General features: G+C 38.7%; 2 protein-coding genes across 2 annotated transcripts; one reads left to right on the top strand and one right to left on the bottom strand.

The window, feature by feature from the left end:
• Positions 1 to 380: 380 nt before the first annotated feature.
• Positions 381 to 3,772, top strand: LOC121996513 (centrosomal protein of 128 kDa-like). The gene is made up of 3 exons (XM_042550505.1): positions 381 to 623; positions 1,692 to 1,861; positions 1,960 to 3,772. Exons 2-3 carry the CDS (start codon positions 1,718 to 1,720, stop codon positions 3,412 to 3,414), a joined length of 1,599 nt encoding a protein of 532 aa, XP_042406439.1. The 5' UTR covers positions 381 to 623; positions 1,692 to 1,717; the 3' UTR covers positions 3,415 to 3,772.
• A 1,101-nt stretch (positions 3,773 to 4,873) lies between these two features.
• Positions 4,874 to 12,973, bottom strand: LOC121996512 (protein SCAI-like). Its single transcript, XM_042550504.1, has 9 exons — positions 12,331 to 12,973; positions 9,992 to 10,198; positions 9,530 to 9,772; positions 7,882 to 7,948; positions 7,608 to 7,796; positions 7,389 to 7,480; positions 5,978 to 6,151; positions 5,768 to 5,904; positions 4,874 to 5,411 (listed from the first exon to the last, which is right to left on the bottom strand). Exons 1-9 carry the CDS (start codon positions 12,874 to 12,876, stop codon positions 5,201 to 5,203), a joined length of 1,866 nt encoding a protein of 621 aa, XP_042406438.1. The 5' UTR covers positions 12,877 to 12,973; the 3' UTR covers positions 4,874 to 5,200.
• Between the last annotated feature and the right edge of the window lie 13,594 nt (positions 12,974 to 26,567).

The raw sequence follows: 26,567 nt of genomic DNA on the forward strand, positions 1-26,567 counted from the left end.
TTGCATGATTATACTATTTGGACCTTGACCTCTTAATTTTTTTTTTTTTGACACTTTATAGTTTTCCTCTTCTTTAAGGGGTACGTAGACCTTATAACTTGAAACTGATCGAACTGTGATATTAGGGTTTGGTGTTTGATCCGAGCTTGGGCTGTTTACATCAGGATCGACACGATCCAACTCATGATCGACCCGAGCATAATCTAAACTGGACCAAACCAGGCTGTAGAAAAGTTGTAGAAATAATGCGAGATAAATGTAAAGTATCAAAACACTGCGGGGGAAAATGAAAAATTGGTTAAACTTTGGAGGGAGGAGGGGCAAAGTGAAATTGTTCAAACATTAAAGCTGGGAACGACGTTTGGCTCCTCCAAATCGATCACCAGCCGTCCGATCCGACCACGTCCTCCCTCGAAGGGGCACGCTTTTCTGCCTCCTTCCTCGCCATCGCCTACGGCGGCGACTCTATTTGAAACTTCTTCTTCTTCTTTGTCTTCTTCCCATCGGATTCCACCAGCGACGTCAATTTGAGACCCAGTCAAGACTTTTACTCCCTAATCTCGCCTCGAATCGCGCCGCCTGGTCGCGGTGGAAGAAGAACAGGAGAACGAAGAACCAAAGTGGTAAGCACTCCCTTTGATTTCTGTTCCTCTTCGCGGATTCTTCTTCGACTTTGTGATTTTTCGATCCTTTCCGAGTTGCCATTTTCGAAACTTTTTAGACGTAAAGCCGCCGGACTTTTCTGACGACGAGTTCGTCGTCTTTTCCGCTGCTTTCTGGTTCTGTTGTCGTTGTTGTTGCTTCGAGATTGGGTGATTGAGAAACTGGCGGAGGGTTCCGTATGCTGTCTTCCAAGTTCAGGAACCCTAGCAGAGTTCGCATCGGATTGATTACTTTCCGATGATTTGTACTACAAAATGGTAAATACTCCCTTCGATTTCTGTTGCTCTTCGCGGGTTCTTCTTCGATTCCGTGTTTGGTTTCTTTCGTTAAGAAGAGGCGAGATTCCTCTTTCTAAGCTTCTGTTACTGCTTCGAGATTCTATGATTGAGAAACCAGCGGAATGATCAGATGCTGTCTTCCAAGTCCAGGAACCCTAAAGTTCGTATCTTTCCACTGGTTTTGACGGATCGATCTAGTTTCAAGTCTACTTACAAACAATTGTTTCCCTTTGATTCCTTTCCTAAGTTTGCAGTCTTACGTATTCTCCAAAAACTCTTTTGAAGGAATTTTTCGTCTTTTTCTCAATGGTTCTTATCAGAGGTGTAAACTGAAACTTATCTCCTCTTTTATTACCTCTTCCATCTGCTTACCTTTCTTCAGGTGGTTCTCCTACTTTGATGATTCCTTTCGTATACTTTTTGCACCTTCAAAGTTCTTCCTTTGTCCCGTCCCTGCCACTTTCTTTAGATACACAGAATTGTAAAGGAATTGTAAGAGGAAGCGAAAAAAATATTAATTTCAGATATAAAGAGGAAATTGAAATGATTTGTCTCCTCCTGAAATTTTTTCCCTCTATGAAAATGAATTATCTCTGATCAGAGTATGTTGCCTTTTTCTGATAATTGTAAGTTACCTTCTCTTCTCTTCTCTTCTCTTCAATTCTCTTTTGGTTAATCTATGGAGCTTTATCCACTATTTTGATTGAAAACATGAGCTCTCTGATAACTTGGAAGAGTACCAATTTGCAGCATTGAATGTGTTCCTGCCTCTTTCAATGGCACATAAGGAATCTCTTGCAAGCTCGGGTGTAAAATTGGCGCGATCCAAATCAACCAAGGGATCTCCTTCATCGTTGGATTCCTCAGATTCAAGAGCATTGAAGATTAGGTCTGTTACAAAGGCTGCACAATCAGCATCTGTAAGATTTATTTGGAGACAAATATGCATCTATTTCCATTGAGATTCATTGGTTCTCATTAGCAATTTGTTTCTTTGTTTTGTTATTTTCCTATTTAGAAACAAAATGTAAGATCTTCTGATCTGCAGCACCAGTTAAGTAAGCTCCACGAAGAGCTAGAGAAGGAAAAGGAGGAGAAGGCCAGAGCAATGCAGGAACTTACTGATATAAAAAGAAATGTGTCACAAAAAATTACTAGTGAGAGTGAGTCGAAAGTGGAGGTGCTAGAGAAAGAAGTTCAGAAAGCAAAGGAATCGGAGAGAAAAATGCTTGAGTCACTTGTATCACAGACGAAACTCCTTGAGCAGATTAAGATCTCGCTGGAAGAGGCCAAACTTGAGAATAGGTCGTTGCGAGAGAGAAACAAAAGCTTTGAGAGAGTTAAAAATTTTGGTAACCGAAGCCTTAGGCACTTTGAGAAGCATTTGTTCGGGAGTGATGTTTTGCATTCAGGTACTGAAGAGGCAGATGTTAGAACACTGAGGAATGAACTGAGGTTAAGCACAGAAGCAGAAGAAAAAAGCAAGGTGGCGATGGATGGTTTGGCATCCGCCCTGAAGGAAGTTTCAGCAGAAGCCAACCAAGTGAAAGAAAAATTCAAGGTTACCGAGTCTGAGTTGGAAAGAGTAAGAGCCAACTCCGAAAGCCTGAAGACTTCGTTAAGAAGCATGGAAGAAAAGTTTCAAGCAGCATCGGAAGAATCTGAAAGGCTTAAGTGTGAATTAGATGAATCTATTGCTGCTTGGAATGTGAAAGAGAATAGCTTAATAAACTGTATCAAAATGTTTGAAGAGGAGATCAATGAATTGAAGGCAAAGAACGATAAGTTGTTCGAGTCACAAAGAACAGCCAGGGAAGAGAATGCCAATTTGAGGGATATTCTAAAGCAGGCCATAAATGAAGCAAGTGTCGTCAAAGAATCCCAAGAGATCACTAGGAAAGAGAATTCCCAGCTAAAGGATCAATTATCAGAGAAGGAAAACAAATTGCAGGTACTAAAGCAAGAATATGAATGTTTAAAGGTCAGTGAAGCAGCAGCAACTGATAGTGTTACGGGACTGAAGAGCTTGCTTGCTGCAACATCCACAATGGACTCGATGATAGTAGCCCCTTCAAATTTTGGTGGAATTGATAGCAATGTCATTGAAAGGGGGGCAAAATTTTCATCTGAACGCTGGAGTGGGCATAATAAACGGTTTCAAAATGGGCGTAGGCACTCAATCGGAGAACCCGGTAAGCTCAAGGGATCTGCATATGGTGTAGCAGGCTCTCCAGAGCCGAAACATCAGTTAACTGCATCTCTCAGTAACATGTCTGAAATTAGGTCTGCTTCATCTATCATACCCAACTACAACAGATCGTTGTATCCGGACGATTTCGATCACATAATTGCAAGTCATATGGATCACGCAGCCGCAACTAAAAAGAAAAAGACATTTTTTCGGAGATTTGGGGACATGCTAAGAAGAAAGAACAGTTATAGGCAGAACTCTTCTTTCGTAGTTCTTCAGTAAATAACCAGAGACCCTCCTATTCATATCAGTTTGCACCTTTATGGTTTTACAGTAGCATGACTCGCCAATAATGCAAATTAGGTGTGTTTACAGCGGTGAGTTACATGTAGATTGAGAAGATGAAGGACACCTTACTTCATGTCAAGAATAGTTCAGATTTGGGAGATTTTCACTAAGCTATATCTAATATCCAACAGCTCTTTTTCGTAGCTACGTATCTTTAAACTGTGTAGGAGGATGAGTTACCATTCCATTTAGGTTCACACAGAGCAAAGTAGTTGTTGATGTATGAAACACATTGAGAATTTATGAGTTTAAAAGTGCATAAGAGGCACAAGTGGTTTCAAGGTTCAGAAAATACTGTGCAAAAATCCTCATGAGCTACCATTGCAATAATTTTGTTAAATTTTATTCTGATGCTGTTTCTGAGACGAACTTGTTCTGAGAGGTCTCGTATTTTCATACTTCATTAGAACCTGTGTGGTGACTAATAACAGATTTTTATAGTTTGGACAGTTTAATAAGTAGAGTGGAAGATGTAAAAAGCAGACCTCAATGGACAAGATTTTGTAAATTTTATGATTAACGAATTGCATAAGAGTTGAAGATGTAAAAGCTATTAAAAGATTTTAAAAAGTTAGTCAATATAATAAAAATGATCAGTACATAGATTAAAACTACTTAATGATTATAATGGGAACGTTCATGAAGCAATCAAATTGAATATGATGGCTATGTCAGGATTGTCAAATAATGTGCTATGATCTAGGAAGAAGTTGCCCATAAAAGAATGATCATGTGTAGGCTTTTTCCCATGTATGACTTTTTTGTTTCCCTCTTGTATGACTTTTTTGTTTTCGGGCTTCTCCTTTTTCATCTTCAGATAGGGGATAAGGATGAAGGACTCTTCTAAAGATGTTAGTTGGCACTAAATATTAAATTTATTTTGATTAATTTTTGAAATAATCGATTCAACCCTTGACAAATTTATACCAATCATCAAGATAAATCAGAAAATGTTCACAGTGAAATTAAGAAGACGTTATGCCGTTACACTATTTCCTCGTAGTCAAAATATTTGTTCCTTTAATCCATGCATGAGGGTAAATTGCATGAACATCAAAATCAAGCAAAGGAAAAGAGTTGGAGGCTTTTTGCTTTATGGAGGGAGGAAAACCTAACTTTGCCTTCTTTTCCAAGATGTGACCAAGATGGCTATTTTAGAAGGCCGAATTCTCCTCCATCATCTCAAAACCATCCAAATAAATCATCAGCATACAATTGCACTAAGAATAAGGCCACCCTTAATGTTGGCACAATGAATAATGTGAAGATAACTTGACATCAACACACCACACAAAGGTAAAGCATTGTTTTTGTTGTTATAATAAATAGCATGGGGTCAGAACAAGAAATTATCAACATTAACTCAACAGGACAGGCACAAACAATGAGAGCATGCATCAAACCATGTAAAATAAGCCTTATATTGCAAGTTGTTACAATTTGAAAAACTCTCAAATTTGTCCACTGTACTGCTATAACAGATGAGTTCACAGTCTATACACTGCCAAAAATTAACACACACCAATGCTATTATCGACAAAACTCATTGTAACTTGCTCAAGAATGATCTAAATAACCTGCAACCTCATACAGAATCATGTGGATGATTCACTCTGCAAGAATTCTGCGAGAGTTTATGTAGCCGGGTATAGACACAAAACAATCAACAAATGATTGGAAGATATGTACTATGGTTCTATCTACAGATGGTTATAAAGTTTTATCTGCTATGAACAGAATCCCTGATGGAATCAGTGAAGTGAAAATAGTTTAAAACACCGAATCTTTCTGCAAGAAGATGGATATGGATCTGAGTTATGGCAGACTCTGGAGAGACGGACTTGGGAAGATTAGGAAGACATTCAGGTAAGTGCATTGAACTGTCCCTTGAAGGATAAAAGAGAGAAAGAGCAGCACGGCAAAAGATGAACCTGTTCATAAAATGGCAAGCAAGTATAAAAAAAAAGTTGCTAATGCTCACGTTTGTAGCAGCAAAATTCAGTGAAATTTATGATCTTAGATTCGTTTGTAGTAAACACAGCTTAAAAATAGGTTATATGTGATCTACCAAGACAGCAAACAGGCAGTATATATTGAACCTCTCATTTAGAGGATGCATCTCGCTGTACTCTACTGTAGTATGTTTTTCACAGACCTAAAAGCATACTCAAAGAACTCATGTCTAGCTACCTAAGATGTTGTTTCTTTTAAATGACAAAAAGGAGTTTAAATCTACTCATTGAGAAAATGCTATTGAAAATTGGCAGAAAACAGAAGTTGCACATACCTTATAATGAGTCGCCGCAGAAATGGATCAGTTAATACTTGAGCCCAAACCTGATCAAGGGAATTAGATGTACAGAGTGCCACTTCCCATTCAGCTATAGCAGAGGAAAGTAGGTTCTCAGCACCACTATATAAATCCTGAAAGTGAATGTAAATCTATCAGGAGAAAAAATTCTGGTGGATGCAAAGCATGAAGACCAAGGTATCTTACAGCTTCAATATCTGGAGAAAGGCCAACTAACTGGCAAAATGCTTGCAATGGAGCAGTTAGGAAGTGGGTAAACTGGCTTCCTCTTAGCGTTGAATTAGTATCAGATACTGATAGTGGCTTCTCATGTGAAAGAAGTAAGATGGATGCTTCTCCTCGTTCAGCACCATGAAGAGTCTACAAATTTGCCAACAAGCATTTGATCAGACCAGGTATCACATACACGAAACCTAACCCATTAAGAATCTTCCACCAAATTAATATAACTAGGCTTGAATCAGAAGTGGGCGGTCAAATGCACAAGACTTCCACCACTTTCGTGATTGTTGACACCACTTTAGCAAAGAAGCAAAGTTACTATGGAATCAAGGCGCACCCTCATTTATATCAATTGCTAATAAAAAGCACATGAAAATCAGGAGAGGATGTAACTTGAAGGACAAACACAAAGACTGTGCTTGTCTGATTAAAAATATTCACTACTCCTTTCGGGAACCCAAATCAGAATCAAAGTACACATTTTGAACTTAATTTTGTCAGTTTATTTGAAAGACCATAACATACTGAAGAGATGTGGAGCATCATAAAGGTGTCATTCCTTTCTGAAGTAGCTAGATTTTTGGACTTTAAGGTATACCTTATGAACATTCATTATTTTCCTTGAACAAAATCTCAGAGATTGTCATTCTTATATTATTTTTTCCATGTTTAAGGGGTTGTGATACTTTATTCATTTGTGCGTCCGTTCAATTCATCAATAAGTTTTCAACCATATTCATTGCTAACACTTAATTCCAAGTATAATGTGAAAAACTGGTTTTATTTATTTCATCTTTACATCAGTAAGGTGTAAGATAGTTCTATTGTATAAAAAGTTAGATAAGAATTTAAAGGTGAATGACCAAATGAGACCATGATCATAGAGCTTGAGTTGATCATAACTAATAGGATAGTCATATAACTTCATGAGAAACCTAGGCTAAATGTCCATTAAACTTACCCTAGATAGTTGGGATATCATGGCTTCTTGTCGATATTGAATTGCTCAAATTTGAACAATTGAACCAGTTCCATCTCAATTGTGTCCACATCTTGTGTGTAATATACCCAATATCTTTTAACAGAGAGTTTGTTGGTAATTAAAAAATTTCTACTAGTAGTCACTTGCAGCTGGAGATCCTTTATTGTGGCACAGAATATGTATATCATTCATTCTCAACTTTAAATAAACAACCCATAGAGACAATTCAATCTACAAAAGTAAACGATTTTAAAGGGAAAAGAAATGCAAATAAGGTTTACCCCGGATTGCAATAGTTTAATTGTCAAATTTATCAAATATAAATCTGGAAAGATGTGCAAACAAGCATAGGAATTATGCTTTGTTCACAACCATAGGAAATTAAGAGGCTACCTTAAATGCTTGGCTACTGTCACTGTCAATGACCAAAAAAAGTGGCTTTCGTGTAAATGGAACCAAGTCTTCAGGATAAAGATTGTTTGAACCTGAGGAAAATAGTTAAATTATTGCACAACTGGATGTCCCACACTCCATAAAAAAGGAGATCAAGCTTGTGCAGTCTAATAAATAGCAACTATGACTTAATTCAATGCAAGATGTGATGGACAATACCTCCAGCCCCCTGAGAACCTAAACATAAATATTGTCCTAAATTAGCAATTGAATTTGGCTTATTAGAAGAAGCAGGTTGAGACAATGAGCTGTCCCTTTCCCATGAAGCATGTGGAGCATAGTTGGCTTTTGAGAAGCTTGATGACTTTCCATGGATATCTTTTTGAATAGCATTGGAATCATGTTTTCCTGCAGATAGTTTGCTTGTGTTATAAGAGAATTCAAAGATCTTATAAGTTTAATTAACATGATACCAGCAGCACAAGAGAGAAACCTGAAACTGAAAGATAGATTAGCAAAATGCTGTCTGGATTCAGATCTTCACATATTGTAGCTGTTACCTGCACATAACAAGCTTTTAAAAACTAAAAATGGAAGATGAATGCAAAAAAATCATAAACATTGATGCATTTTAGAGTATATGTCCTTCAAGTATGTAGAAGGACAACAATAACAACAAAACATTATCTCACTAGGTGAGGTCGGCTCCTTCAGGTATGCAGAACAAAAATTGATAATTTCACTACTCTTTGAACTTGGTAGAAGTGCAGTTTTCTTAAAATCATTACTTAGTTGGAAAGGAATTTTTTTATTATAAATGTCAATTCATCATATTTTATATTTTGATCCAAAAATAAAGGTCAGTTCAAAAGGCTGATCAGTCCTCAAGTTCAGTACTAGTCCATCTGTTAAACATATGTATATTTGTTTTTTCTTAGCTTCAATGCTCGGCTTTCCTTGAGACCTTGACCTTGAATTTATTATTGGAAACTGCCTAGGGTCACAACTTGCTGAGTTCAAATAGCTATCCAGTTGACATTCCACCAATATAGCCTTGTTTTATATATATGTATATATATATATAGCAGTGAATTTAGCTGAGCCGTATTTACAATCTCATCCTTTTGAGGTGTAGATTGAAATTAAAGTACTCCAACCAATATCTGTTTAAGATTCCTTTATCATACACTTTGGTAATAGTTAGAAATTATTTAACATAAACACAAGCCTCAAAAGCAATTTTATTTACATGTTTATAATGCAACGACGCAAAAATTCCTTTATACTGCGACCTAACCATCCTATAGGAGCACATTGAATCTAAGTATCTGGAATGAGCCACAGGAATTTTAGGTTTTACAATACTCACGCCCAAAAAGAAAATCTACAATCATAATCTCAGATCTGGCAGTAAATATTGATCAATTGAGTTGAACCCCCCATCATTATTGATTCCTTTATGTTCAAGATTTCTTATGATATTACTCTGACATGAACTCATAAAAGAAGATTAAAGTGCAGCAACAAATAACTAAAACAACCAGTATTAGAGGCTGCATTAGGGCTTGACAACATGCATAAGAAAAGGCTGAACCCTATTAGCATGGACCAAACCATATTTGCTATAGAGCTACAATAGGTGGGCGACCCTAAACAGATATAGTTCAATGAATGACAATATCTGTAAGTCACACGGTATAAATATCACTTAGAATATGTCATAGATATAGTTCAATGAATAACAATAAAACTGCAGCCAACCCTAAATAGTTGGGAGTAATAGTTGACAACAACAATGAATGCAACAATAATAACTCTAGATTTGGGAGTATTTGCTATTCTTCCAACAAAGATGCAAACATTTGGAAAAAAAAAATCACAATGTCTATGTCCTCTTCTTTTGAAGATAGAACAACTGAATTGCTTATTATTCATACAAATAGTATTATAATTAGAAAAGATGGTAACAATTACAGCACCTGAACACAAAAATAAAAGAACTGGAATGCTGGACCAATTGTTATCTGATAACAAAATATAACGCAATAGAGCATGAAGAGAATATTAATAGCACACAAGGTCACTACATTAGCACTGCTAAAAGTATTAATAGTACACAAGGCCACAACATTAACACTCACCGCTATCAAATGTGAGACAGAAGGGTGGTAAATAACTGCTTTATGGGGATTTGGAGGCAGATCCGGATCCATCATATCAGCAGCTAGGTTTATATCAATCAGTCCTGAAGCACCACTTTGGTCACTGGAAGCACCATTTTCACATGGTTCCTTTGTCAGAAGCTGGTAGGAGGATCCACTGGGTTCCCATTCCAAGCATTGCAGCATCCTGAAAGTGTCGAGTGTATGCTCTGCAACCTTGATCTGCAAGAATGAGTCAAATTGCATGTGTAAGTGAAGAGACTATGGGCCAGATTGATAAGCATTTTGCAACTAAGTTCCCCATGAAAATACAAATTGAGTAAAAAAAATGAGAAGATGTCATGTTAACTCTAACAAATCAATGCAAGGATCAAATACCCAAGAAGGTGAGTTCTCACGCAAACTCATGGTCATTCAAGAGAAGCACAAAAATCTACAGACCTCATTCCGGTGATAGCTTGTCAATATAGCATCTTGCAGTCTCAACACCCTTGTAGAGTGAAATCTTGCTATACATGGGAAAGAGGTAGGGTGAGCATCAAATAAAACATTGTATCTTATAGGCCTTGAAATTTTAGAAGATGCATCAGCTTTCAAAAATCTGGAAATTTCTTGTGCCACTTGCTTCCATTCTTTAAAGTTAATCGCCTGGGAGTAAAAATTCCATTCAAATATAAGAGAATATGTGGAAGTATCATAGTCAAAACTGAATTCCATCATCTAACCAAACAAAAGGAAATAATAATCAGAAAAGTTAATGAAAAATCTGAGTGAATTGTTCACCAAAAGTAACTCTCTTAAGATATATAACAAGGTGAAATAGCATAACCAAGAAAAATTGGCATGTTGTCATGAGGCTGCAGATCCACCAATGCAAAATGAGCAGCCAATTAAATGGGATGTACCCCTTCACCTGATTGATGTATGAATCATTTCACTTGCTTGCCATAGTGGAACTAAAGGCAGCTCTCTATCCATTCTTTTGGGCAGTTAATGAGTCAAAGTATGAAATTTTCTCCATCCAATGCCCAATGCGCTCATGGGAAACCACTCATGGTCCAGCTATCCTTAACCTCACCACACATTGTTTGCCCATTTGGCTAAACCCACACTCGACCTTATTGGCAAAGGGCAAGGCCTGCTCTAACACTGCTTGTAATGGGGCAATAGGCCCATCAACACAAATTGTCAAATCACTCAGGTGAGATTACCTCTTCATCCTATTAACCAATCAATTGTGTAAGCTCTTATCAATGTTTGCTTAAATATAATACCTTGCTTTGGCAGTGTCGCAAGATTTGATAGTGAATGTATAAGAAGTCACACATTGTCTGCCACTTGTTTAATTCCATACTCATCCTTATCGGTGAAGAGCAAGGCCTGCTCTAAGACCACTTACAATGGGACAATAGGTCCATCAATACAAATTGGAAAACCACTTGGGTGATTTTGCCTCTATGCCCTATTAATCAATCAATCATGCCATCCCTTGCACCTTGCTTTGATACCATCTTAAAAATATAATAAAATGACCATTACTACCCAAACATTAAGATATTAGCAAAGAACCTTATGTATACATTTGCAATTCATAACCAAGATCATGTTCTACAAAAAATATCAGCAAAACAAAGACATGCCGAAAGACACTTTCAGCCTTGTAAGTAGTTATACATATGTTGACATACCATTTATTTCTTCTGTCTAAATTTCATCAAAGGTTGAAAGGAAACATGCAGAGCTATTGCTCAAGCTAGGGGAGGGAAGGAAACAATCCTATTCCATTTATACAGCCTGACCTGTTTGTCTGCACTAAATTCCTCTTACAAAAGGAGTTTGTGTGACCCTATGTCGTTTGCTATCCTGCCAACTCTAATAAGATCTGTGTTTTGGCAGCTGCAGGCATAGGTAAACTGTTGATGAACAATATAAAATTTATGCCTTCTTGTATTCAATATTGTTTGTTCTAAGTTTATGCTTTCCTCTTCATGACCGTGTTTCTCATTTCTTGCAATACTCAAAAGGGTAATCAACTCTTTACATGACAAGACCATGAATACACATCTAAAGAGCTAAAAGAAGTAAACAAAGATCATCAAATGGAGAAAAAATAAATTAATGTGCGAAGGGATCAAGCAATCCAAATAACACATTCCAATGAAATATGCAGCTGTGCAAATTCTAGTAATTACTAGAACTTCCTAACCATTTTTCACATGAAACTTAAAAAGTACGAATGATGTGTTTTTGCACTACGCTAACAAAATCCGTGGAATGTTATGTTTCCACAGCCATCTGTCTCCGTGAATGATGATGAATGGATTCGTGACAAAATAATTCGTCTGTTATACTAAATTCACCCATATTTCTTTTTTTTTTAAAAGTAAATTTAATGGTAAAATTGGTGCTAAATTGGCCTATCAGCTTTCTTTCTGCAAAAACTAATTGAGGATAGCAGGTTCCACCTTCCACGAGTTATGTGAATATGAGAATTTTCCATTTGTGAATCAAAATTAAGTTTTTTTCAAAGCAACATCAAGATCCCATTTTCAGATACTTAGAATTTAAGGGTACTGAATTATCACATTGGATGAAAAATTTAGTGGTTATTTCGATAGGGAACTAATATTATTTATCCAGCAAAGTAAACTATTGGTTTACACCGAACTGGTTAACAAAAGAAGAAGCTTACAAGTATTGTTTGAGAAATTGGGATAAAATTTCAAACAGGAAAACGATGGAAAGGAGAATAAACAGCACAATAGCCCAGCTTCAATTACCGGGAAGGCGGCCTTTGACTCCTCTACCAGAGCCTTAAACCGATCGGCGAGCTGCCTCACCTCGCCATTCCTGTTCAGAAGCAGCGCGACGATGAGAAACCGCACCAGGAACCTCAGCTCCTTGTACCTCAGCCTGAGATCAGGCGCCGCCGCAGGCGCCCTCGCCGCCTCAAAGTATCCCCTGCTCACGATAGCCTCGTAGAAGACGTAGGCCTCGAATAGGAAGCGGACCTCGCTGGTCCGCTGGTACTGTCCGTAGTAGAGCTGCCCGATCCGTGAGGCGACGTCGCCGATCTCCCAGCGCCGGAGGCCGCCCGCAACGAGCTCGAGGCGGCGCTGCTGCTGGAAGTGCCAGAGCCGAGTGTAGGCCTTGAAGACCTTGCGGAAGTGGAGTACGTGTAGGGCCCCGCGCGCGAAAGACGGCAGGTCGCGGACGCGAGCGAACTTGCGCTCGGCGGCCTCCACCAGCGACCGGAACTCGGTGAGGGCTTCATTGGCGGAGGAGGAGGAGGCGGAGGCTCCGTCCATCCCGTCGTCGTCAGTCATGGCAGCGGCTCCGATGCCAAAGGAGGTGGAGTGGTGGTCGATGTGGAAGGAGAAGAGAAGGAAAAAGGCTTCGGGTGCAGGCTTTATTTTTTTTTAGAGGCGCGTCATCATACAAGACACGAGATGGGAAAAAGAGAGGTGGTGGACCACTCCACTTTAAGATGTCCCGCGGTCCATCGTAAACGGAAGATGAGCCAGCGCGCCGCCGCAATATTATATTTGTATGGATTTCAATAATACAACACAACTCTATTTAAATGAAATTTGAAATATAAATAAAATACTATAGATTATTTTATTTTATTTTATTATTTATTTCTAAGTAAATAAGTTTTAAATTGTGTTTGTATGATCATTTTTCTCATTTATACAATTAGGTATTCGTATGTAATCTTAACATAAATAAATATAATTGAACTCCTTCATGTAAATAAAAGAAACCATGAGCATATGTTGTATTTAATTGGAGAGAAATATATAACAAGTAATTGCAGCGCTTATATGTAAATTAGTATTTATATGAACGGTTGCTACAGTAAACAAGTTAATTTCTAACTAGCATAAAAATATTTTATTAGATACCTAACCTTCCACATACAAAGGCCATTGTATTAGAATAAATATTCCATAATTTATCACTTTTCAAATTGTATGGAGCCACTCGAAGGATGATAACTTCACCTTTTTATTACAGTTACTTTGTTATATGTTTCTCTCCAATTAAATACAACATTTGCTCATTATTTCTTTTATTTATTTGCATCAATAAAAAAAAATCAAATTGAATTTTTTGTTAGGTATAATTGAGTTGATTGGTCATTTTTTTCTTCCGAATTGAACTTGAACATTATGACTTATTTGACCTATTATGACTTATTTTAATTAAAGAAAGATTAGATGATGATGAAGCAATCAATGGTTTTCTTAGCCCATAAGTCTCCTTGTCCATGAAGAGTGACGCATTATCTTTAGATGGTTGATTGGTTCATATATTTTTGTGGAGTGGTTTGATCGTAATGATTACGACAAGTCAAAAGCAATTAATTTGGAGATTTATAAAGTATAAATTAAGATTTGGAAGGTAATGGTTGTTGTCTAGTGGAAGAAAAGATAAGCAAATACTTAGGAATATTAATCAATTACGATGTGTCCATGCATTGGTCCCCCAAATAATTGAGATCTCAATATTATTTTTTTTATATTTTTTTTTTTGAAATGGTTTTGATAGAAAAATAGGTTAAATAATATACTTTGGGTATTTTTTTTTCAAAATATTTATATTCCCATGAAGATCAAATATCTTATAATTGAAGGAGTCTTAAATGCTAGGACACACATTGTCCAACTAAATGTAACATGAGTCAACCTGGAGCATTATTTCTAAATAGTAGACTCGATATTCAATTTCTTCCCGATTCTTCTGAGGGTCCTAAAACCTTGATTTTATCTAAATTTGGAGGTTTGACCACTCAAGTTGAAATATGTTAAAATTGAATATCGACTACTTGTTGGTCAAAATTATAAGATAATATAAATTTTAATATTCGAAGTTGTAATTTTTCTAAGTGGGAGCCAATAGTCTTAGATAGATAATATCTTATAAATGTCGAATATAGTTCTAAAATATTTTAATTATATTTTAGGGTTATACATCCTACAATCTAAGCCTATATAAAACTCTTCTCTTTTGTTTCTTAATAGGATCTTTGAATGTCTGCCTAATTGCTATCGGTGAAAGTACTATCATTAAGAGAAATCATAATCATCATAATTAAAAAAGATATAAAAATTATGGGCATTTATAGCTTGTTTGTTCAAGTTTTAAATGCTGGATGGATGAATGGATTAGTGGATAGATTATCCATACAATTAGATTAAAAGGATGGATAACATAGGTGAGATAAGTAGAAGAAAAAAACAATTCAACTTATCCTTCAATTTTTACCCTCTCAGATGGGAGAAGTCAAGTGAAGGATAATAACAATCACAATCAAATCTTATCTCACTAAATAGAGTCAGTTATATAGATCATTTTACGTCATTAGACTCTATCTATAGTTTACTATATAATCATCTATATTTAAATAAATTTTATCTTGTTTTGTTATTACTAATCAAGTCTTTTTATTTTTATTTTTCTTTTCTCATTTGATGTACATTAATACGGTGAATGATGAGGAACCTCCAGTTGGGGTCCAAAGGTCAATGGACCGTGAATAGGCGACCGTCAAAGTCTAAGGTAAGTCAAAACCCAAGTAACTTATCCAGTGAAATCTCCTCACGCTGATCAACCAAGGCCGATCGGACATGTAAGGGGCCTAGTTTCCCAATCAGATACTTATAGAGCTCTGCTCCCTATCACATTTTGATAGGATAATGTCAATCAGACTTACTCTCAGTGGCCCAAACCTCCACTTGGACACTATCGGAGCCTAGCTCCCCACTTAGTTACTTATAGGGCTCCGCTCCCCATCACATCTCGATCAGCTAATGCTAATTGGACATACTTTCAGAAGCCTAGCTCCTCACTCAGTTACTTATGGGGTTCTACTCCCCATCACATCTGGATCAGCTAATGTCAATCAAATGTCCCAGGGCCCAACTCCCCATTGAGATGCTATCATGGCCCAGTCACTCCTTATAAGATACTGGGCTCCCTATTCTAGGCTCATCTTCTGACTAGCATCCCAATAGACCTTTTGACCCATGAGTCCATCTCGCCATTAATATTGCACATGATTTTGTCAAAGAATTAGAGTGTTGTATCTTTTCACAAATATGCAATACTCCTCCCATACCTATGATGGGATCACTAGATATAGTAGACGCATGGTGATTAGACAGACTATCTATCAATGATGTGATGTCTCATTAAATGTGAATATCATAGAAGTATTATAAAAGGGGTATCTCTCTATTGGCACATGTATGCGAGTCTACAAACTTACTTCTCCTTCCACTGTTCCTCTTCTTCCCCAAATACTAACTTAATCATCGGAGTGGCCATGCCAGGGACCCTGTAGCCTGCTTACTAATGGTTTTCTTCCTCCTTTTACTGGTGCTTGCAGGTGTTCCCAAGTCAAAGTCTTCTTTGAATCAACATCCAAGCCAACTCACTGATGGTCCACCTTTCGCTGCTTCCAAATGGGATCAAATTTGACATCGTATGTGAGAACCTCTCAGCCTGATATAGAACATGAAGATAGATGATGCCACAAAGTTTACAACCGTCACCTTGTTATAAGAAAATTTAGATTTGCTGATAATGGGCAAAGCACAAGCACTGGTGCAAAAGCAACAAGCAGTGGAGCCACCCCTCTCAAAAAGCCTACAGCATCGTCTGAAGGGCCACAAGCCATTAATAGAAGATCTAAGCCAAGGTAGCAGACTGAGTTCCCAAAAGGCTTGCTTAGAATGCCCCAGAAGATTCCTTTAAAGCTGAGTGGTCTCAAGCATCCTTCGCCATAGATTCGCCTCCCCGCGATCCTAAGTAGGGTAAGGCCTATGTTGTTCATGATTCCCTCGAGTGGTCCAACATGCCTTTCTCCTAGGAGATCCTCGAGGATAAGCTACCCAATCATTTCCAACCCCTACTTGTCAGAGAATAGGGAGGCTCCACCTATCTCGAAGATCATCTTCACAAATTTTAAAATGCCACTCTGCTGCACCAGTACATGGATGATGTCAAGTGCCAAGCGTTTTTAACAATCCTATTCGGCTAGGTATAGAGATGATTCAACCAACTCCTTGTTGATTCCATCACATGCTTCAAGGATTTCAAAAAGGTTTCCCTGCACTATTTCGCTAGGAGCCAAAGGCATCATAAGACCAACTTGAGCTTCTTTGTCCTCAAACAGGGAGAAAACAAATCCTTGAAGACTTACATAAGGTGGTTCAATCAGGTAGCTATAGATATTCCTTCCGTCACTTCTAAAATACTAGTGAGTGTTTTTTCACAAGAACTCATTTATGGAGACTTCTTCTGCTCCCTGGTGAGAAAGCCTTCCAAGGACTTTGGCAGCCTGTTGGGATGAACAATCAAATACATCAACTTTGAAGAAGCTCAAGCTGCTCAAAAAAAGAAGCACATGCTTCGACCCCCTCCTTCCTAGCTAAGTGCAAGGCCCCTCCACCCCCCCCCCCCTCCCCCCACAACACAAAGAATATTGTGTTGGTTGCTACTCGGAATACCATTCTGTTTTCCCTGTACAAAAATTTGTACAAGCACAGAACTTAACCTAGCTACCCATGTGCTCTACTGAAGTTAAACTTGGATTACAAACGATGTTTAACATTATTAATCCAAGTTGCTCTTCAAAAGTTAAACTTGGATTGGAAACGATACTTAACATTTTTCCTCCAAGTTTAACCGATGTAATCTTCCTAAACTAAACCATATTACAGAAGTTGATTAAATATCTATTTCAAAGATTGACTTCCAGGTTAAACATAGCGAGGCACTAGACCTTCTTGATTATGGGATCATCCACCACTTCCTAGACAAAACCTTTCAAAGAAATTGAATATTTAACTTCTTAGAGTAACCCTAGGTTTAACTACAAGACCACAATAGAAACACAAGATCGAAACACAAAATCGAAATACAAAATCGATAGCACGAAATCGAAACATAAAATCGCTAACCTCTTGTGTTGGTGTTTCAGAATCCATGCAAAGAAAACTAACTAATTAATTCGAAACGGAAATCATTAATTAGTTATACATTTCTTTGTAGCTAAAGATCTCTTGATCTTCTGTTGTATTCCTCTTCTCCTCTTGGACGTTGTGTGGGCAACGATCTACCAAGATGAAATCCACCCGAACCACTTCTTCTCCTCCAAGACTTTCGAGCCACTAAGGGATGCCAAAATAGGAAACTTTCTTCCTCTTCTTCTCCTCCAAGCAACCGGCCACCAAGTGCTTATCCTCTTCTTCTTCTTCTTCCTCTCCAAGCAACCGACCACAAGGACTTTTCAATCATTTATACCACCGGCCCTAAGGAAGCAAAAGAGGAGATAAGTGGGATGCCGACCTAAGAGAAAGGGAGAAGGGAAGGGGTCGGCCACACCAAGGAAAAGAGAGAGGGCTTAAGGTTATGTCACCTCATGAGGCACCCTCTCCTTCTCTTTTATAATCCTTGGTCATGACAAAAAAAGAAAATTTTAAACATAATTAAAACTTCCTTATTTGTGGTCTTCCCTTAAAAAAGGAAATTTTAAAAACAATTAAAATCTCTCTTTTCTAAATTTCTTATTGTACATGGCAATAAAGGAAAGTTTTAAAATTAATCTCTCTCTTTTAAACAGTGTAGACGACTATAAAAAAGTAAAGATTAAATTTAAAACTTCTCTTTTAAATCATGGTTACAAAAAAGGAAAGTTTTATCAAAATTAAAATCTCTCTTTTAAGCATTATAGATAACTACAAATAAGGAAATATTTTAACAAAATTAAAATCTTTCTTTAATCCTTTGTAGATAACTATAAAAGGAAAGATTTTAAAACTTTAAAACTCTCTTTTAAAACCATATGGATGGTTATAAAAGGAAATTTTAAAATTAAAATTTCTCTTTTAAATCCCTTCACGAATGTCTACAAAAGGAAAGATTTTAACAAAAAATAAAATCTCCCTTTAGTTCTAATGGTGTGGTCGACCCCATGCTTGGACACCAAGCATGACTTGGCTGGCCACCTCTTGGGCTCCAAGCTAATGCTTGGCCGGCCCCCTTTGCTCCAAGCAAGGATGTGGTCGGCCCATTACTTGCGTAAGAAGTAGACTTGATGGATACAAGGATTTATAGAGGCTACAACAGGGACCGAGAAGAGAAATTGGTTTTGGTCTCCCGATGAGCTTGAGCTTCCTGTGTTCGCCCCGAACATCCAACTCAAGTTCATCAATAATAACTCATACCACTAAAGAGTTATTATTGAACTACTGCACCAATCTCAAATTACATTATGGGCTTCTTCTTATCATGAGTACATTAATCTCCCTATGTTTAAGATATCGAATGTCCATTAATTAAATGAGTTACTGACAACTCACTTAATTAATATCTAGCTCCAAGAGTAGTACCACTCAACTTCATTGTCATGTCGGACTAAGTCCACCTGCAGGGTTTATATGACAATCCTTATGAGCTCCTCAAGGGGACATAATCAACCTAGATTACTAGGATACAGTTTCCTTCTATAATCAACAACACACCATATAAATAATATCATTTCCCAACTTATCAGGCCTATTGATTTAACGAACTAAATCTCACCCATTGATAAATTAAAGAAATAAATAATAAGTATATGTGTTTGTTATTATATCGGGATTAAGAGTACGCACATCCATAATAACAGAAGTTCTGTTCTTTTATGCAGCAATTATAAAAAGAAACAACCTCAAATGGTCCTGCTCAATACACACATAGTGTACTAGTGTAACTTTACAGTCAAGATAAACTAATATCAAATTACACAACAACTATTCCAATGGTTTGTCCCAATCCATCTTGGTTGTGAGCTACTATTTATAATTTATAAGGAACTGATAATATGATCATCTGTGTGACACCACACACCATGTTATCTACAATATAAATTAAATGGACAACTGCATTTAACATAAATACAGACATTTGACCAATGTAATTCTATGTTCATACAAAAAGCTAGACTTTTAGTATACATCCCAACATATCGATCGAGTCATCTCCCCTCGACTCAGGAAGGAAGGATAGTACAACATATGTAAGTGGTGTGAACCTCATTTGTCGAGCCTCATTGCTAGATACTAACTTTTTGTACCCACCACAGGACCAAAACTCATAATGCCCAAGATTATCATCAGTACATCCAGGGCAATTGTCGACCGACTGAGCAAGGTCTGCCATCTACCCAAATTGCTCCACAGTTGATCGGGTCTCTGATGCCAAGCCCCAATATAATCGATTAGCCAACCAATACATGACAACTACAAGGCAATCAAGCTTCCCCTATGGCGCAGAGCTTGCTCAGACTAAGCAGGAAGAAAATTTGAGCAATTCTACTGTAAGAAGGGTTGGTATGATTTATGGAGGTCCCACCGATGGAGATTCCAACTAAGCATGAAAAACTCATGGTCACTGACTACAAATCCACGCAGTTGGCTCAAGCCGAGAGCAAGCAAAGGGCTCCCAGATCATCTTTGGGATACAAGACCTCGAAGAGATAAAGCTCCCCCATGATGATGCATTGAGCATCAAAGTAATCATCGTCAACTCTGAGGTAACCAGGTTTTCGTGTATACAGGAAGCTTTGTTAATGTCCTTTTCAAGACAACCCTTGACAAGATGCAAATTGACCAAGGTAAGCTCCAGCCTATGGCCATTGCCTTATATAAATTTATAGGACATGAAGTATAGTCACTCGGCCAAGTCCAATTGGTCATCTCCTTGGAAGTCAAGCCCCTGATGAGGACTTGGAGAAGTACTTTCATAGTGGTGAATGCCTTATCTGCTTATAACATTATCTTGGAAAGACTCGCTCTATATGAATTCCAAGCGACGGTCTCCACCTTATACCAAAACGTAAAATTCTCTATAGAAAGTCAAGTGGGCGAGGTGAAAGGAGACCAGCTAGTGGCACAAAAATATTACGTGGATATGGTTAAAACAGAGGCATGCAAAGTTCAAAAAACCCTAAGCAATAGGAGTGCATGCCATATAAGAGGAGCTCCTATCCTAGTAGATTAAGGAATAGGAAGAGGTACAAATCCACCTCGATTTGCTAGAAGGAGCCACTCATATTGCAGCCAATCTTCTCCGAAAATGAAAGATAGCCTGGTGGTGTGTTTATCTCGTAACAGGGATGTTTTTGCTTGGTCACCATAGGAAATCATGGGCATCACTCCATGTGTGATAGAGCATAAATTCCACATCCCTCTAAATGCCCGACAGGTCAAGCAAAAGAAAAGAAGCTTCGGGATGAATTAGAACAAGATCATCCAAATGGAAGTCAATAAACTGATGGAAGTGGGGCATATTAGAGAAGTTCAATTTTCGGCCTGGCTCACCAGCATAGTGCTAGTGGCCAAACCTAACGACCAATGGTGAGTCTGCACTAATGTTTGGGATCTCAACAAGGTGAGAGTCGCAAATGTTAGGACCTTCGGATGGCTAGAGAGGGGGGTGTGAATAGCCTCCTCTAAAACTCAATCAATTTCCTCACAAAACTTTGTTAGCACAGCGGAAATAAGCAAAAAGAAAACTGATGCAAGGAAAAGAAACAACCCACCACTAACACACAAAGATATACGAGGTTCAGGGATAACTTGCCCCTACTCCTCGGCGTGTCCGTAAGGTGGACGATCCCCTTGATCTTTCAGTAGATCACACCCCGGACAAATTCCGGCTAAGTATTTCTCCTTCTCGGTGGAGTAACCTCTCCACAAAGTTACAGAAAAGATTTGAAATGAAGCACAAGACTTACAGAATTCAATGGCCAAAAGGAATGGACAATAAACTTACAGCCACGAAGCAAAACGCAAAGACAGAAGGGATTCCTCAGCCAAGAGCTCAACAACACAACACTCTTGCTTGATCGACAGAGAGTTTTTCAAAATCCTTACCAAACCTCTCTTCTGCCTTCTTCTTATTCTGCTTCTTTCTCACTGTCTTCAGCCAGAGCCGAATCACTATCACCTGTATCGAATCACTGCCACCAACTCAGGCATCGCCAATCACTCTTCCTCCTCATCTGGTTCTCTGAACTCACACCAATACCATCCATGGTCTTCACTGGTGTCTCTGAGCTCTAACCAATAAGCAAGAGTCAAGCTGTTGCCAACTGATCGCAGCCAGTGAATGTTGACGCTCCAATTGCACCATTTGCAGTGAAACACAGTAGAAAGAGCACCTGGCCTTATTCTTCTGATGGAGCTTAATTTGAAATTAAGCATTGGCACGACACCTGCAACCTGTAACTCAAAAAGCTTGCAGTAGATGGTTAGATCAGGTGAATCAGAAATCGCAGAGAAACAGCAGAAGACAAACGACATCGTTGTGGATCGGTCAACAGACCGATCCATAATCTTCCGGACCGATCAGGACACATCCTGATCGGTCTGGGATGATGTTGATCGGTCTGTGGACCGATCAGCCTATGGGTGGATCGGTCCACAGACCAATCCCCCCTATTGCTCTGAATCCTATCGCTACTTACTGATCGGTCACCAGACCGATCAGATAATCCACAGAATGCTTCTGTGTGGTTACTGATCGGTCACGAGACCGATCAGATAACTAATGTGTCACTGGATCGGTCGACAGACCGATCCAATGACTCTGTTGATTTTAGAGCTTCCTAGCCCTAAACCCTAATGTCTTCTTGGTCCAGAGAACGAGCTACCGAGCCCTCTCTGACATAGTCTGGAGAACAAGCTACCGAGCCCTCTCCGACTTCCACGTCCGGTCCAGAGACCGAGCTACCGAGCCCTCTCTGACCTAGTCTGGAGAACGAGCTGCCGAGCCCTCTCCGACTTCGTCCGGTCCAGAGAACGAGCTACCGAGCCCTCTCTGACCTAGTCCGAAGAACGAGCTATCGAGCCCTCTCCGACTTCGTCCGGTCCAGAGAACGAGCTACCGAGCCCTCTCTGACCTAGTCCGGAGAACGAGCTACCGAGCCCTCTCCGACTTCCACGTCCGGTCCAGAGAACGAGCTACCGAGCCCTCTCTGACCTAGTCCGAAAAACGAGCTACCGAGCCCTCTCCGACTCCATCCAGTCTAGAGAACGAGCTACCGAGCCCTCTCTGACCTAGTCCGGAGAACGAGCTACCGAGCCCTCTCTAACCTAGTCCGGAGAACGAGCTACCGAGCCCTCTCCGACTCCATCCAGTCCAGAGAACGAGCTACCGAGCCCTCTCTGACCTAGTCCTGAGAACGAGCTACCGAGCCCTCTCCGACCTCCCATGCCAAGCTTCCATACTTGGACTTTTCCCGTGCCAAGCTCCCTGCTTGGACTTTTCCGTGCCAAGTCTCCATACTTGGACTTTTCCCGAATCAGGTCAACTCAAGTCGGATCAACCAGGCCAACCTTGACCAAAGGTTGCACCCACAATCCCCCAAGTTCCTATTATTGTCAAACATCAAAGTATAACTTCTCCATTATTGTCAAACATCAAAATATACCTCGAGTCAGGTCAACTCGAGTCGGGTCACCCAGGTCAACCTTTGACCTAAGGTTGCACCAACAATCTCCCCTTTTTTGATGTTTGACAAAAACCATAATCAAGTTAGGTTAACCCGATAACCTAACTTAGGTTTTCCAATAGTTCTCCAATGTTCTTCCTTGAACATTCTCTGAACATTCTCTCCAAACTCCAATGTTCTTCCTTGAACATTCTGTAGACATTCTCCCCCTTTTTGACACACATCAAAAAGGAGTGAATCAAGGTCAAGAGTTTCTTTCTAATGAAAGTCTCATACCTTTCATTGAAACCCTTAATTTCCCCCTTGATACTAAAATCAACAATCAAGTTAGTGATAATCACATATCACTCATCCTCAGAAATCTTGACGAGTAAAAACTCCCCCTAAAAGTCAACTCCCCCTTGACCAATAGGTAAAACTCCCCCTAAAGGTCAACTCCTCTTGACCATTGCACCAACAATGTCTTGGAGAGTTTCAACCCTTTAGAAATCTAAAACACCAACTTCCACAACTGAAATTTCAGACAACAGTCGAAAATCAGCATTTTGGCACGCTCTGATCGGTCACCAGACTGATCCACACTGCCCTGGATCGGTCCAGTGACCGATCCAGACTTCCCTGGACCGATCAGAATCTTTTCTGATCGGTCTATAATTCTCTGATAAGAATTTCTGATTTTTCTTCCGAAATTCAGAAACCTCTAAAAAATTACAGAAAATTCCAAAAATTGTAAAATTTTGAGGATACATTCCTCATGACATATATTATCATGGAAAAATAGTTTTCTATGAAAATAACTCCCATTTTTTAATCTTGATACAAAGTTCGAAAGACTTTGAAATAGCTCAAGGTTAATCCATCTTTGTATCAACTTGCTCAATGATGAATGCTATCACTAGAAAAGCTTCATCAAGGTTTTTCAAATCAATTTTTAAATGATCTTAAACCATTTAATTTAAGACCATAATCTTAGGGATAAATGTACATGACTTGTACACAAGTTTTCCCTATGATCCTCAAATTCGAATTAGGCTCATCTAGGTACAAGAACTATGCACCTTGATCTTAACTCATAATCCTAATATCTCACACACATCTAAGGTGTATCAAACACATCCAAGTCAATTTTGATGTGAGATATGGGTTTAGGTCATCTTAAGCTAAGTTCTCATGCATTTTCTAAACAACAATTACGTCTCTATATCAAATTGTGTTTTTATCCTTAAATCAATTTAATTGATCATAAATGCAAGAGATGATGACGTGGCATAAAATAATATCATGAGTGGAAACATGTGCCAATGTCATGATGTCATGACATAAAGTATGAAACTTAAATAAGGCATGACATATAACTAACCTAAGCATTATCATGACATTTCAAATGATAATAAAATAAAGATGATGTCATGACATGGCATATGAAAAACAATGTATGGCAAATAACATATAAAGGTATAGAAAATACCTAATTCTAGCCTTAGTTGCCATTTTTGATAATTTTGATCATTTTACCATAAATTCTATATTCCCAAGTGTAATAGATCTAAAATCATATACTAAAGATTTTTATATCACTATGTGCCAATTAGATTGACCCTAGAAAACTCCTCAAATGTGATTGGCACATCCTAATCACCTTAGGAATAATTTTTAATTTTATTTTCAAGGCTTGATTACACCTTGAAAATTCCTAAAATGCCACCTTTTGCCATGAGTAGGTTAACTACCTATCCAATTAAGGTTGGCACACCCTAAATCATCTAACGTGAAGGAATCACTCTCCTAGGAACCCAATACCTATTTGAGCTCATTGGGTTCACTAAATATTCACTAGGGATGACTTCCCTAGCAACCCTCCTAATGACCCTCCTAGGCTTTAAAGCCTTGGTCATTTGGGACTCATCAAGATCAACTCTAGGGGTGACTCCCCTTGTGACCTTGGTGATGGTCTTCTTAGCCCTAGGTCTTGTTCCATAATCGAATAGAACATTATGATAAGCGGGCTTGACCACTTGAGACTTAGGTTTGTGACCCAAACCTCTCATGTCCTTGGGCTTTGATTTTTGACCCTTAGACCCTAGAGTTGGCTTCTCCAAATTCTTAAGAGCCTTTTCTAAAGTGTCAAGTCTTGACCTCAAGACTTGATTTTCCTTCTTTAATACCTCAAGCTTTAATTTTCCATTTTTCTTTGAGGTATTCCTAGGCATATGTCTAGTTGTTTTGGGATTCCTATCTAGGTTTTCCTTAACCTTAGATGAGTTAACTCTAGGGTTGGCATTTCTAGCATTGTCCTTATCTAGGCTAACATGTTTGGCACCTAAGCATATGTATCGGTTTCTATGGTTATCATGCTTATCATTATTGACAATTGCAATAAAACTACTAGCATGTGTCTTATTAGAATTGCAAGAATATGCCTTAAAGGATACCTTAGGGTTTGCCTTAGCTCCCCCTATAGATGTGCTTGGTCTCGTCCTTGTGAGGTTGCCTCCCCCTTGGACATTTACTTTTGTAATGCCCATATTCCCTACACTCAAAGCACATTATATGTAATTTACTTGAAATTAAGTTGCTTGAGTTACCTAAGGTTGAGGATGGATATAAGCTCTCTCCTTCATCCCTTCCGGAGGTAGAGGCTTCTTCTTCTTGCTCCAGTCTTGAAGAAGAACTCTCCTCCTCTTCTTCCTTAGATGTTGAGTAGCCCTCAACTTCTAATTCCATACCTCCATGATGTGAGCTACTTGGCTCACTTGACTCCTCTTCATGACTTGAATTGGAGCTCTCCTCATGGAACTTAGCCAAGTTGTTCCACAATTCCTTGGCATTGTTGTATCTACCTATCTTACACAAGATATCATTAGGTAATGAAAATTCAAAGATTTTCGTTACCTCATCGTTGATTATGGATTGGTGGATTTGTTCCTTCGTCCACTTCTTCTTCTCGAGAGGTTCTCCTTCTTTATCCATCGGAGGAATAAAACCTACTTGTACACAATTCCAATTTACTAGGTTAGTCATAAGAAAATACTTCATTCTTACCTTCCAATACGCGAAGTCGTCGCGATCGTAGTAGGGTGGAATCGTGACGTCTTCTCCAAGTTGATCCATTCTCTAGCTCGTGCTCCCCCGGGTGTTAATCCGACGAAGAGCGACCTCGCTCTGATACCACTTGTTAGGACCTTCGGATGGCTAGAGAGGGGGGGTGTGAATAGCCTCCTCTAAAACTCAATCAATTTCTTCACAAAACTTTGTTAGCACAGCGGAAATAAGCAAAAAGAAAACTGATGCAAGGAAAAGAAATAACCCACCACTAACACACAAAGATATACGAGGTTCGGGGATAACTTGCCCCTACTCCTCGGCGTGTCCGTAAGGTGGACGATCCCCTTGATCTTTCAGTAGATCACACCCCGGACAAATTCCGGCTAAGTATTTCTCCTTCTCGGTGGAGTAACCTCTCCATAAAGTCACAGAAAAGATTTAAAATGAAGCACAAGACTTACAGAA

The sequence above is a fragment of the Zingiber officinale genome, chromosome 6A (genome assembly GCF_018446385.1).
Source record: "Zingiber officinale cultivar Zhangliang chromosome 6A, Zo_v1.1, whole genome shotgun sequence".
NCBI classification, from domain to species: domain Eukaryota; kingdom Viridiplantae; phylum Streptophyta; class Magnoliopsida; order Zingiberales; family Zingiberaceae; genus Zingiber; species Zingiber officinale.

What these genes read in the sequence shown, in the direction of transcription:
- LOC121996513 (XM_042550505.1), top strand. Translation starts at nt 1,718, where the DNA reads ATGGCACATAAGGAATCTCTTGCAAGCTCGGGTGTAAAATTGGCGCGA. An exon ending in AGGCTGCACAATCAGCATCT is followed by an intron (nt 1,862 to 1,959) that starts GTAAGATTTATT and finishes TTTCCTATTTAG; the next exon opens with AAACAAAATGTAAGATCTTC.
- LOC121996512 (XM_042550504.1), bottom strand. Translation starts at nt 12,876, where the DNA reads ATGACTGACGACGACGGGATGGACGGAGCCTCCGCCTCCTCCTCCTCC. An exon ending in CAAGCTATCACCGGAATGAG is followed by an intron (nt 9,773 to 9,991) that starts GTCTGTAGATTT and finishes TCATTCTTGCAG; the next exon opens with ATCAAGGTTGCAGAGCATAC. An exon ending in AATCTATCTTTCAGTTTCAG is followed by an intron (nt 7,797 to 7,881) that starts GTTTCTCTCTTG and finishes AACTATCTGCAG; the next exon opens with GAAAACATGATTCCAATGCT.